This window comes from Periophthalmus magnuspinnatus, chromosome 14, assembly GCF_009829125.3.
Source record: "Periophthalmus magnuspinnatus isolate fPerMag1 chromosome 14, fPerMag1.2.pri, whole genome shotgun sequence".
Taxonomy (NCBI): Eukaryota; Metazoa; Chordata; class Actinopteri; order Gobiiformes; family Gobiidae; genus Periophthalmus; species Periophthalmus magnuspinnatus.
The window spans coordinates 5,273,654-5,288,500 of record NC_047139.1 but is presented as its reverse complement, the minus strand read 5'-3'; the positions used below and the strand labels follow the sequence as shown (position 1 = coordinate 5,288,500).

The 14,847-nt window shown below is 37.3% G+C and overlaps 1 protein-coding gene across 1 annotated transcript in view; it reads right to left on the bottom strand.

The window, feature by feature from the left end:
* gabra6b (gamma-aminobutyric acid type A receptor subunit alpha6b) overlaps positions 1–14,847 on the bottom strand; it is a 63,541-nt gene that overhangs the window by 13,821 nt on the left and 34,873 nt on the right. The window contains exon 9 of the mRNA XM_033978867.2: positions 3,804–4,060. Within this exon, the coding sequence (XP_033834758.1) occupies positions 3,804–4,060 (257 nt within the window). The remainder of the gene's footprint in view (positions 1–3,803; positions 4,061–14,847) is intronic.

The window sequence follows — 14,847 nt, the reverse complement described above, 5'->3', positions numbered from 1 at the left end:
TTTTTCCTTCATTTCTGGTGGATTTTAACGTGTTCAGTGGGCAACAGTGACTTAAATTCACATTATGTCGGGTCGTTGCTCCGGTGTAAACACAGAGCTGCCCTCACCTCTGCACGACTCAAAAACAAACACAGCAGCAGTAGATATTTTGCTGCTATAGATATAAAACAAATGTAATTGTTTTAGACGGATATTTAGGCTGCTGTAAACGCACAAGCCCGGTGTCCAATAAAACTGGACATATTGGGGTTGATCTTGGGGGCCCTCTGGTGACCTCAGGGCCCTAAGAGGCTGGTCAGTCTGCTTATAGTCTGGGCCGGCCCTGGTTCATTCTTAGTAACTGACATAATACCCTTAAAGATAACATAATGTGCTTTTATCTGTTATGTATAGACTATAAACCGGGACGAGGGGGCCTTTTTACTCTCACACACCCGGGATACTATGCTTAAGAAGTCGGACTGCAGATGGCGCTGTTGTCCTGCCTCTACTGGTAGAAATACAACACCAAAACCACCAAAATCAGCTGATCAGTCCAAACTGTCAGGTATGAAAACAAACTAAACCTTGGTCTGGTAAAAGAATTTACTCAAATACAATAAAAGTAGTACACTGCTGACGTATTTTGACTTCAACAATGGTTATTAAATAAATATATGTACTAGGACATGACAGAATTTTGCTAAAATACATGAAAACAATTGGTCCAGGCCATTTAATTGATAGAAAATAGTCCAAACTTAAAAAAACGGCTCTTTCCTTCAGTTCAGTTCGACATGCTTTTTAAAAACCTTCCATTCGCCCTTGTGTGCTCTTCTCACTGTCTTTATATTTGCTGAATTTGCGATGCCAGACACCTACAGACTAAATCTACAACCCATTGGCACGCTGCATTCAGGGCCCATAGGAAATCACTGTATGACAATTACAAATGCTGCCAAATCTGCAGAGCGGTTTCACGTTACTCTGCAATGTTCACGATGTGGAGAGGACTCAGACTGTACTGCATGGCCCTATTGGAAAAGACATGTGCTGCGTGATTAGATTTGAAGTTATAAGAGCCTCTGAATTATGTATAAGCTCTATATACGGATAGTACACATATAAACAAAAGAATATCTCTAAATAGACAAGTACATATAGCTCCATTCCCGTACAGTGAGGAAAGATACCATCAAATAAATGAGGATACGTCACTGCATGAATTAACCATTTATGAGTTCTGGTAGTTTAAATGTAGGTAGTATGTTGTGAATTCACTTTATGATAATGTGCGGTGGGTGTATTTAAGGTCCTACGTTACGCAAAGTTTACTGTTGAGCTTTAAGTCATGTTATAATCCTGTTTCCTGATCAAAAACAGACCTGCAGTTGTGTTTTGTTTCATTCACACGTGTTTGAGTGACACTTTATTATTAGTCTGTCACATCTCCAAAGCTCAGAATGCTCCGTTCCACCTCGTGATGTCATGAAGTGGTAGTTTTTGTCCATCCAGTGTTGAAATTGTCGTAATAAGCGGTTCAAATTTGAGAAGTCAGACTGTGCTTTTTGCGATTTCCCTGAAGAAACCACAGAGCATCTCATTTTTACTTGTCCTTTATTGTCACGCCAGACTTTCTTGGACAAGTAGAGAGTCGTTATCACTTAAAATCCCAAACTTCCCAAATTTAATTGCTAATCATATTGTATATTTTGTGAACGATGTGGATATGTAATGTAAATATAACTGATACTGAGAATATTGTTTTCTTTTTGGCTAAATACCATATTCATTGTTGTAACTGGAGAGACTTTACCTCCTGTGGTCAATATTTTATGAATGAATTTAAACTATTTTACTCCTTGAAATCTGTCTGTGCCAAGAAAATTTTGTATTCGATGTCTCAGGTCCTTTTGTTTTTATTTTGGTGCTCCTTTTTTTGTGCCTTACAGAAGCTGTGTTATTATCTCTACGTGTTTTTGTAATGATAACGTTTAATAATTAAAAGAAAAAAAGAAAAGTTTTCAAGTTAACCACTATCTTTTACTTTTAGTTCAGTAGTAGATTGGCAATTCCAGAGCTAAACTTATCCAAATGATTCTAGTGAAGGTGCGTGGAGTATAAAAACACAGTGGAGCACTTCCTGTATCACCACACGATGACATCACAAGGTGGAACAGGGTGTTTCCAGTTTGAGAAAAAGAACTCAGCCTTAATACGTTTGTGTGTTAAACGTGTGAATGAAATAAAACACAACTCTACCTATGTTTGTGATGAGGAAACAACATTAGAACTATAATAAATCAGAAAATAGTGAAATATGGGCTCTTTAAACTATATTGTTATATTTTGTCATCGCAGTTTTGGTGTAAATTCATATTCGATCTCAATGCTACTGTTAAACTTGTTTTCCTGGCAGACACTGGAGAACAGTCGCACAGTACTGAAATCCAATCAGAATTGAGTTGAGTCAAATACCACAGGATGCAGTTATTTAATAGAATGTCTACTGCAGAAAATAAAATATCCTGTCGTTTTTATAGAAAGAATCCTGTAGTTTAGACCTTTACAAACATGTTCGGACAAATATAGGACACTTTATTGGTTTAAACACGCTTTACAATACAGAAAAATGTACTGAAATACTGAAATATGTTGTTTATTAGCACATTTTTCATTTATTCTCCATACTCAATACCCAACAGTAAAAATCGTCTATAGCCACAGCTGCCTTGGATCAGAATGACGGATAACATGACAATCTGCGGCACTGGTTCTCTCCGATCACCCCCATCACTCCCTCACACACCATATTCTGACACATGGCCACAATAATTAAATGGAATAATCACAACAAATCGACAACTAAAACAATTGGAACCATATTTTGATGTTGAGCCTCTAAAACATAAATAAAAATGTCAAAAAATTAATAAATAAAACAATTCAGATTTTTGTAAATAACTTGAAAACTTGAAATATTCTCTATCTAGGAGTATTAAATCAGCATATTTCCACCTTTTTTTTTATTTGTATTATTATTTTTTTATGTACAATTGAAAATCTAAAAAAAATATAAATAAATAAAATATGCACTACCAAAATAATCATTAGTTGCAGCTAGGGGTGTGCGATCTTGGAGCCTGGTCACAATTTTAATTTGATCACGATTCATGTAAACACTTCTTTAATACTTCAATACGAAGATGTGCGTCTGGTGATTGACAGGTGGATTAGCCAATCAGGGACAGGCATAGTCAGTCAGTCCGTATCAAAAATAATAAAGGAGAAAAGTATCACAGGAGGCTGAAAAACATGGCGGATTTCTGTAGAATCTACGAGCGAAGCAGTACAGTCTGTTAATCTGGTGACCTATGAGCTGCTTCATTTTACATGCATCCCAAAAAATAAAAACGATCTGATTGGACGACCACGTTTGACCGGGTTTGAGATGCAACGGCGAGCATGGGGACCAGACTAATATCAATCTGTATAAAAACCACAGAGAGATATCAGTCTGGATTTGATGTCTTCTTTGTCATTTCCTTTACACTTCATTGCAATTGGTTAAATCCACCTGTCACTCTCAGAATGTTGCGGTGTCTGACCAATAGGAGGAGTGTGAGGGAAAAATATCGTTGTTTGAGCATAGAGCTGCGTTCAAGAGGGAATGAGTTAATCACAATATGACGATTTTATGACGAAAAAAGCCATATCCTCACAGAAATTAGATCACGATTCGATTTTTTATCACACATTACCCAGCCCTAGTTGCATCCCTAAAACATTTACACAACTTAAATTCTTCTGACACTCTTGTTTACCTGGACATCTCCATGGTGTCCTTGGTCAGGTACACGATCCAGTAGACCAGGTTGAACGCTCCGAAGGACAGGGGGAAGAGGATCCGCGAGTACTTGTCGATGATGCTGGTCCCGGTCAGGACGTTGTTGGCCGGGACAGCTGAGCCCTGCTGGAGGAAGGCCTGAGCGTTCACTGGGGGGTTGGGGAAGGTCTTTGCGGGTCGTTCGAAAAGGGGGGCGGAGTTCATCCTCTTCTTCAGCACGCCGCTCGGGTCCACCTACAGGGAGAGACAGACGGAGGAAATATGTTTACACGTGGTGCTGTCAGGACGGTAAACGTTCAAACTGGATTTTGATGCTAAGGAATAGACTCGATATTCAAAACTGATCCTGATACGCGCTTTTTTTTAGACATTAGAATGTAATTTTTAACATTAAATCACATTATTTTCTTTCATATTATCATTATATCTGTGTAATCCCTCAGTTTTCCAGGTAGGTTCCTGCTTTTTTAGACAATAGAATGTGATTTTTAACATTAAATCACACTACCATATTTTCTGGAGTATAAGTCGCACTGGAGTATAAATCGCACCAGCCAAAAAATGCAGAATAATGAAGAAGAAAAAACATATTTCACATATAAGTGGCATCTGAGTATAAATCGCACCTCTGGACAAATTATGAAAAAAGTACGATTTATACTCTGGAAAATACGGTACTTTCTTTTATATTCTCATTATATCTGTGTAATCCCTTACTGTCCAGTACGTTCCATAGTGGTCCATGGGTCTATGTGTCTTATACTTGTTCTGATACAGCTCAAGATCATTCTAAGGCTGTGGTATAAGATAACAAAGTACAAGCAGTAAAGCACTGTACTTCAAGTATAATTTTAAGGTATCTGTACATTTTACAGTCGATACTTTTTACTTTTACTTCACTACATTTGAAAGCAGTACTTTTCAGTCCTGTTCAAAAATGTAGTGAAGTAGAAAGTACTTTTCATCTGATTTGAGGGGTTATTTTGACCATGTTCATGGAAACATCCTGACTAAAGTTCAAGCTTCGGCTTTGAACAAAACAAAAAATACAAAAAATTCATAAGAAAAAATAAGAAATAGATTCATATTGTTACTGTTGACCAAATGATGTATCGTTTTGTAATCAATATCGCTACATTTACCACTTTAAGACTTACTTTTTACACTTTAAGTACATTTTTAAACAGGTACTTAAATATGTTACTTAAATTGATTGTTTTCATGATACTTTTACTTTTTACCTCTGTATTTGTATTTTTACTTAAGTAACAAAATTAAGTACTTCTTCCACCACAGTTCTAAAGATATTCAACAGGTCATTTCTGTCCTGTGAATGCAACTTTTAAGTATTGATACCTGCTCAAATGAGTATCTAGTTTTGATTCTAGTTTATTACACAAAAACTCGTATCATTATCTGATTTGTGGAGTTATCAGATTATTCAAATATCATGTAAACCGTTGCATATGATGTGAGTAATCTGATTTCTTTCTGATTGTTCACATAAACGCAGATTAAGGAGATTAAGGAGCAAGGAGAATTATACAAAAAAAGAGCAAACAGATGTGGCAAAGACAAAATTGAAACCAAAAATGTTAAAGATTGAAATCGTTACATTATAAGAATATGGAAAATCACCATAGGTTCCTCTTGACTGAGACGAGAGGGCAGTAAAGAGAATATTCGATTATGTTACACTTATCAATAATGAAACGGCTGCAGCACTCGTAAACCAATACAGTCATGAAATTGTGATATTTTGTGCCTTCCTAATGTGCACACAGCAGTAAATATTAACCTTACAGTGAATATAAGAATACTGACCATGGAAATGCAGCTATAACACAAATCAATGCAGGTTTATCTGTTTCAAGTCTTTCAAGCAGTAAAAGAACGTTAATACATTTGTGGAGTTTACATTTTTAAATATGTCCAAATCACTGTTAGTCATATTCTTTTATATGTATTTTTATGGATATGGTGCCTGCTGAAATGGGGAGAGAGAGGGGAGAGACATTCAGCAAATGCCATATTGTATCTATAGATAATTGACCCTCATGAAAAAAATTATCTAAAGGACAATTCATATTTAAATATCTTGAGAAAAACAAGGATCTCATGTCTGTTGTTTGCAGAAGATGTCGTCCTGGTGGCGTCGAGTCAGGACCCGCAGCACCGGGGCAGTTTGCGGCCGATTGTGAAGCTGCTGGGATAAAAATCAGCTCCTCCAAATCCGAGTCCATGGTTCTCAATCGGAAAAAGGGGATTTTTCTTTGGGTAATGACCAAAAGGACAAGATCACGCACACAAGCGGTCAAAGTGAGTTTCCTCTGCAGGGTGGCTGGGCACTTCCTTAGAGATAAAGCGAGGAGGTCAATCACACAGGAGGAGCTCGGAGTAGAGCCACTGCTCCTCCACATTGACAGGAGCCAGCTGAGGTGGCTCAGGCATTTGTCCTGGATGCCTCCTGGAAGCCTCTCTGGGACTATGTCTCTGGACTGGCCTGGGAACACCTTGGGGTCCCGCTGGAGGAGCTGGAGGACGCGTCTGGGGTGAGGGAAGTCTGGGAGTCCTTGGTTAAACTGATGCCCCCGCAACCCAGCCCCAGATAAGAGGAAGAAAATGGATGGATCAATATGCAAACGAACTAGTTGCAATTTTAATCCAAACACAAAAGACAAGCATTTACCTGATGATAATGTAAAATAATTAATCTAAATGATATAATGTATTTACTATATAATTTATCATATTATATAAAATATCATAGGCGACCCAAAAAATGTCCAGTTCTCCAAACACATAAATATGCTAAACTCAATCACCTGATTAACACCGAGTCGATTTAACCCACAGCCTCTTGCATAAATACAAACGTGTGGTCTCATATTCCAAGATTATATAATCCAACATTTTGACCTAAACCATCAGGAGCTGTCCCATAAAATCCCCGGCACCAGACGAAACTCTTCCCAAAGTCCACTCACAGCGTCTCATATTTAGACAGGCTTTATTTCTGCAACTAAACCAGCCTTCAACAAATAAACTTCAACTAACTTTACTCAGCTGACAGTGAAAAACTCAGAGGAAAGACCGGACCAAGTTTCCATGGTAACTGTTCACAGCTCGAGCGCCTATGATTCCAGCGATGTTTTATTTAGCTAAGAGTCCCCTCATCATCAGTCAAACAGCATGAGCAGTTGTGTTACATCAGATAACATATTATTTATCTAATCCCTGACAAAAAAAAAACAACAACAACACGTTAGGAAGAATCTTCGAACAGTTTCAATCTCCAAAAAACCCCCCACATCCATGACATTTTAAAATCCACTTGTTTAACGCAGTTGTTTTTGGTTAGAATAATTTCACAGTGGAAGTCTTTTTGAGTCGCCCAAAATCTTGTAGTCAAATTTTGGGAGAGATTTAAGATGGATTTGTGAAGCTTCAGGATTACATGCTTCTGTAAAAGTGGAGACGCTGGTCCAATCTCGTGTCTGGATGGAGAGAAGGCAACGCAAATCCTGTCGGGAAGAGAGTTAAACTTAATGTTAAACTTCGCCGGGGCCATAAGATACAACACGTCAACTGAAAACTAAACAGTAAATTGATGGAAAGAGTCACCACCTGTAAATATCTTGGGGTTTTTTTAAGGCTTGACGGAAACGTATCCTTTAAAATACAGGATATATCTTGGGATTTTAAACTGTTACGTAGTTTAAAATCAACATTATCGTCTTATTATGGAAACAAGTCTTGTATATCATTGAATTACAGAAAGGAAATAGTTCGAGCACCTTTTCTTCTGTACTGGATTATGTCGATTTAATGTACACGCTTTGAAACCTTTAGACTCACTCTTTCAGTCAGACCTTCGTTTCATAAAAGGAGATGAATTTAAACCCATCAATGAAAAAGTATCAGCTTTATTTTTTACTATTCTCTATATGTTTTTGTCTGTAAAACCCCTCACCACACACTTTATACACTTTTCTCACACAGGCGTTAACATTTTCTCACATTTCTCGTTTAAACTCTCTCGAAGTTCAAAAAAACCTTTGTCTTCTGTCGGTGCAGAACGTTTCATCGACATTGTGGGGTTTTTTGCCGGGGAGAAAACAAATTGCAAACGTACAGCACTTCAGAGTCACACTGCGGTCAAACGTTTATGTGAATTTGACACGGCACGGAGGAGACTGATGGACGATGGTCTGCAGTCCAACAGCCAATCAGGACGCAGAACACGATGTACGTTCAGACGATGTAAAAAAGCATGAAAATTGGACCAAAAAAAAAAAATCCACGAAACAGCGAGACCACGAAAGATGAACCGCGATATAGCGAGGGACAACTGTATTTACCATTCGTTATAGCCCATTGTGAACAAAATACACAATAAAGTTATATAGGAAGTAGCAGCAGTAGTAGTAGTAGTAGTAGTAGTACAAGAGAACAGAAATAACTTCATAGAATTTAAAATAATAAGGCAGACATTGCTTCGTCTCTATAGTATTACAGGAGCTGGTATTTGCTTTAGTCAAATAAAGATTCCAAACCAATATGTGGCCCCAGATGCTTCATAAATCTAAAGAAAACATTCACAGAAGTAGATGTAATATAGGACCCAGACAAGTAAAGCCCTCAGCTGGTCTGGTTATATGAAGGAACGATCTAGAACTTTCGGCGTGTTAGTGCCGTAGGACTACTTAATTACACGAGGTCCCTAAATAAGATCGTACAGTCATTGTTTTAAATGGAAACCCAGTGTCATCTGGACCACGGTAATCCATTTAAAACAAACTAGTTCTGGGTTTCATGTTGTTTTTTTCATTTCACATATCTTTTTGTATACAGAGAGCCCGACGAGAGCACTCAGACTCTGCTTTTTCAGGAGCAGGTGTGATTATAAATGTTTAGCAGCAGATTATTAAAGTGCATTAGTGGCTCCATTGTATCTGGTTTTGCACGTCCTCGAAATGTATTTCATTTTTGAGAAGCGAAATAACCAAAAGCTTTTTTTCCCCCCATTTCAGTTGTAGTACAGCCAGTTTTTAGACGTATCTTGTACACACAGGTAAGATAAGAGTCAGTCTATCATTATACAGTTGTCGCTCGTTATATCGCGGTTCATCTTTCGCTGTTTCGTGGATTTTTTTTGTCCAATTTTCATGCTTTTTTACATCGTCTGAACGTGCATTGTGTTCTGCGTCCTGATTGGTTGTTGTCCATCAGTCTCCTCCGTGCCGTGTCTCCTGTACAGTTTCACATAAACGTTGGATCGCAGTGTGACTCTGAAGTGCTGTATGTTTTCTCCCCGACAAAACCCACAATGTCGATGAAACGTTCTGCACCGACAAAGACGCCTACGAAGGTTTGAACTTTGAGAGAGTTTAAACGAGAGAGAAATGTGAGAAAATGTCAACGCCTGTGTGAGAAAAGTGTATAAAGTGTGTGGTGAGGGGTTTTACAGCCAAAAACATAGAGAATCGTAAAAAATAAAGCTGATACTTTTTCATTGATGGGTTTAAATTCATCTCCTTTTATGAAACGAAGGTCTGACTGAAAGAGTGAGTCTAAAGGTTTCAAAGCGTGTACATTAAATCGACATAATCCTGTACAGAAAAAAAAGGTGCTCGAACTATTTCCTTTCTGTAATGCAATGGGATATAAGACTTGTTTCTATAATAAAATGATAATTTAGATTTTAAACTATGTATCAGTTTAAAATCCCAAGATATGTCCTGTATTTTAAAGTCTATGTTTTTATCAAGCCTTAAAACAAAACAAAAAAACAAGATATTTACAGGTGGTGACTCTTTCAATCACTGTACCGTTTAGTTTTCAGTTGATGTGTTGTATCTTGTTTGTAATTGTAAAAAAATAAAGCCGATACTTCGCGGATTTCACCTATTGCGGGTTATTTTTAGAACGTGACCCCCGCGATAAACGAGGGACCACTGTAGTCAAATTTTTATACAAAGCTTTTCCACCATCAAGTCAATCAAAGCGCTTTACATCAAGGAACCTTTCATCCGTTCATACACCCGTGAACGCAGACACTGGGGGCGAGGCGGGTTAAGCGTCTCGCCCGAGGACACAACAACGGTAGAATTCACCTGTGGGAGCTGGAATGTGACCGCTCAACCAATGATGTTAATGTCGAGATCGGGATTCGAACCGCTAACCTTCAGATCGGTGGACAAACGCTGTTCCCCCCAGAGTATTCGTAGTTTTTTAGTACTCATGATCGTATTTACAGGGAAATATTGGAGCGCTGATTGCTGGCTCGCTTGTACATGAACAGTTGTGGGTGTGGGAGCTGTATACTGAGATGTATATTTGCTTTATTGTGTTGGACGTGCTAACTGTGTGGGAGTGTTGGAGATGAGGTCAAAGGACAGTTCCAATATGGCCGCCGCAGAGTAATAGTACAGCGATGTTCTCTGTAGGCTGTGCGTGGGCGTAGAGGCTTTCTCTGTTCGATATTAAAAGGTCTTTATGTAAATGTTTGTGGGTGGGAGTCTGAAAGCAAGCCAAGAAAAAATATAGAAAATGAATAATATTGGCTGCAAAAAAATAAAATGTAATAAAATAAAAATCTACTAATTAACAGCTATTAATCGTTTTAATTATACTGTTGATGTTTTAAGCAATTATGTCGGTGGAAATGAGTATTTTGACCAATTAGTGTTATTGGGTGAAATTAGGGTTGAAAAAAATAAAGAAAAAAATACAATTAATATTAAATTGTAATTTTAGCAGTTTAATTTCTTTTTTTTTTTTCTTTTTTTTTTCTAGAGTTTTACTTTAGAAACATAAAAAAGGCACAGTAAAACAAATAGTAAACAAAAAAACCCCAAAAGAAACAAAAGTGGGCACACAGTTAGAATCTCATATAATTAACAGTAACAGGATCAGACGAATTTTGGTTTTCTAAGCAGAATATAAGATTTCCATTTTTCCCATATCTTGTCAAATTTGTCTTTTTGGAGTCTGTTGTACATTGTAATCCATGACAAAATTTGAGTTCACCAGGTTGTGCCATTCGTCCAGGGTGGAGAGTTCCGCCTTTAACCATTTTTTTTTAAAGTTATTGACTTTTCTGCTAAACTCAACACACCAAACAAACGTCCCAACTCGGCGCTCGTGTCCACAGAATATAAAAGTCCAAACAATAATTCGTCACAATTTAAAGGCACTTGTAAATTAAATATTACCCTTAACTCTGATCGGAGATTATTCCAGAAATTCTGTGTAGTTTGCTAATTTTAACTGCAAATCAATCAAAGTATGTAGTGAAATTGTGTTAAATTTAAAGTATTTGCAAAACTAAACACTGAATCTACTTTATTTTTTGCTACTATGTTGTGTACTGTATTTTCCGGAGTATAAGTCGCATCTGAGTATAGGTTGCACCAGTCAAAAAATGCAAAATAATGAAGAAAATAAACATATTTCGAGTATAAGTCGCACTGGAGTATAAGTCACACAGAAAAAAACATTTATTTCACATATAATTTGCATCTGAGTATAAGTCGCAGCCCAATTTATATTCCGGAAAAAAAGGTATATGATTTTGAATAGCACTGTCTACTCTGCCTAAACAAAATTGGGACAAACTCTGTAAATTTGCAGCTTTGTGCCAAAAACAAATCAACAAATTGCAGCCTCCAGTGGCCATTGCAATTTCAAGTGCTATGTGACATCACGCCTAATTGAAGCCAGGTGTTTCTGATGATAAATATCAATACTGTTACCTGTTAGACCAATCACAGTGCTGCTTATACCTCCAGACCCCGCCCCTTCACTCCCTTCGCTCGTTTCTTTAGGCTTTCAGGTACTTCCCGGTTAGTGGCTCTATTTGGAGTGTGGTTGTGGATTTTTTGTGTTTAATCCCACTTGGAATCCTTTTTTTTTTTTCATTACAACTCAAAATTTCAACTAGACAAGCAACAGAAACCATGGCTGTTTCATTGCGGTAGAAAAATAAATAAATAATTGCATGGATATATGTATTTGTACAAGATTAATGAGTCCCTCCGAAATGTACAAGGAGCAAAAACGTCCCTAATGCGATAAAAAAACACGTTTACTCCTGCAGAAAGTGCTTCCCGTTGCGGTTGTAATTATCAGTTTTGCAGGACAAACATTTGCAAATCACAACTGTTCTGATGCCAGACACCTGTGGACTGGTCCTAAAAATACAGCTCTGCTTCTCTGTGCTCTGTGTGCCTCCTACACACTTTAACTTTGTGTTAATCCTCACTCTCTGCACCACTCCACCCACTCGGCCTCGGCACCGTACTGTACGCACTACTTTTACTGTGTTTACAACGGACTTTTGTTAATAAGACTGGATAAGACCGACTGCGTGCGTTAATCTGTCACTGTAACGGATGGTGAAGTACGACGTGGCAGCTGCAGGTGGGACGTACTGAAAAATGGATCAAAGTTGTTTCAGGAATAAGCAAAATTGCAAGTTTGGAGATTAAAACGACAAACGGTGATAGTGGTGGGGAAATTGCCTCTGTCACGTTTGGAGATAAATGTTTCTGTCCCATTATAACTTTGCAGAGGAGCTGGAGAAACTATTTTAAACATAAAATATAAATACACAAACGTAACACTGGGTTTGTTCAGATCTGACCATGTTTGCAACGGTTACAAGGATTTTTCTATTTTCTACTTTCTTATGACCTACTTTCTACTTCTAATTTCTACTTTCTACTTTCTTATGACCTACTTTCTACTTTCTACTTCTACTTTCTACTTTCTTATGACCTACTTTCTACTTCTACTTTCTACTTCTACTTTCTACTTTCTACTTCTACTTCTACTTTCTACTTCTACTTCTACTTTCTACTTTCTTATGACCTACTTTCTACTTCTACTTTCTACTTCTACTTTCTACTTTCTACTTCTACTTCTACTTTCTTATGACCTACTTTCTACTTCCACTTTCTACTTTTACTTTCTACTTCTACTTCTACTTTCTTATGACCTACTTTCTACTTCTACTTTCTACTTTCTTATGACCTACTTTCTACTTTCTACTTCTACTTTCTACTTCTACTTTTACTTTCTACTTCTACTTTCTACTTTCTTATGACCTACTTTCTACTTCTACTTCTACTTTCTACTTTCTTATGACCTACTTTCTACTTTCTACTTCTACTTCTACTTTCTACTTCTACTTTCTACTTCTACTTTCTACTTCTACTTTCTACTTCTACTTTCTACTTCTACTTTCTACTTCTACTTTTACTTTCTACTTTCTTATGACCTACTTTCTACTTTCTACTTCTACTTTCTACTTCTACTTTTACTTTCTACTTTCTTATGACCTACTTTCTACTTTCTACTTCTACTTTCTACTTCTACTTTTACTTTCTACTTTCTTATGACCTACTTTCTACTTTCTACTTCTACTTTCTACTTCTACTTTTACTTTCTACTTTCTTATGACCTACTTTATACTTTCTACTTCTACTTTCTACTTCTACTTTCTACTTCTACTTTCTACTTCTATGTTCTACTTTCTACTTCTACTTTCTACTTCTATGTTCTACTTTCTACTTCTACTTTCTACTTTCTACTTCTACTTTCTACTTTCTTATGACCACACCCTGAGACATTTACATGTTTGTGTTTGATCCTGTTTGAACAGTGTTGATGATGTTGCCTCAGTTTGGACTCGGCTAAAAAACCAAGGACTAGATTTGGATTTTGCATTGTTCCACTTTCTTTAATCTCCTTAACAATCCTTAGTTCTCTAAAAAAGCATTAAAATAAGAATGAAATAATAAAAAAAGAAAATGTAAATGTAAAAATGTTAATCTAATTGACCCCAGATTCCAGGAAATTACAAAAATAATACAAATAAATACAAAAATAATAATAAAATATAAATAAATCCTGGCGCGCTATTGAGATGCACTACTGTTAAAAATAACTAAATAAATAAATAAAATACAAAAATTAATCTAATTGACCTCAGATTCCAGGAAATTACAAAAATAAAATGGATAAATAAAAAAAAAAAATCATATATAAATAAATCCTGGTGCACTACTGTTAAAAAAAAATAAAAAATCTAATTGACCCCCAGATTGCAGGAAATTACAAAAAATATGAAAAAAATAAAATCCTGGTGTAGCCCCAACTGTGACAGAGATGGAAAAAAACAAACAAACAAAAAAAACATACTGGTGTGGGACCCCAGAACCCCCAGAACCCCCATCTTTTAAAATGACCTACTATAAAATCAACACAGAATGATTGAGCGCCCCTAATTCATGGTCTAATTCTTACAAAGGTCTTGGCAAAAAGACACAATTTTATAGTATTTATTACTGCGGGAGGGGGCAGGGAGGCACCATCAGAAATCTCGCCCAGGCCAAAAGCGCTAGACCCCGCCCGGGTGTTCAGAATCTTATAAAGGGCATGTTACTGCCCCTGCCCTACATAGTGTCTCTAATAATAGAGAGGAAGAAACAACACATTTTAAGGCTGGAAAAATACTCAAATACCTGAAGCACATTTACAGACGTTCTTTAACACATTTCCGAGCGAGTGCCATGATACTGCCACTTCGATTTACATGACAGAACAGAGTTAGTCCTACACTGCACCTGCTGTGGCTGTGATCGGATGCTGTACTTTCGTGAATCGTGACGGGCAGATGACTGTTCCCCGTGCGGCTCCATTGTTGTGCTTTTGGATGTTTTGTGTAATAAAGCCCGAGCCTCCTACATATTTGGTGAAAGCGGTGATTTAGTGTGATGCATGCCTCCTACTCTCCCCAGTGTGGCAGGGTAACAGTGTAGCACGCGAAGCAACCAACCGCAGCCCCCGTCCCAGCGGCTATTCACTCAGCCGGATTTACGAGAAAGAACGCAGCTGTAAATATACGTTAAAAGGTGCTGCACCGGATTTTTACTGTGTTAAGCCATGAAAAACGGAACTAGCTGATTTTAAATAGTTTACAGCGGGGGTGTCCGAGCTTTTTTCACTGCGGGAAA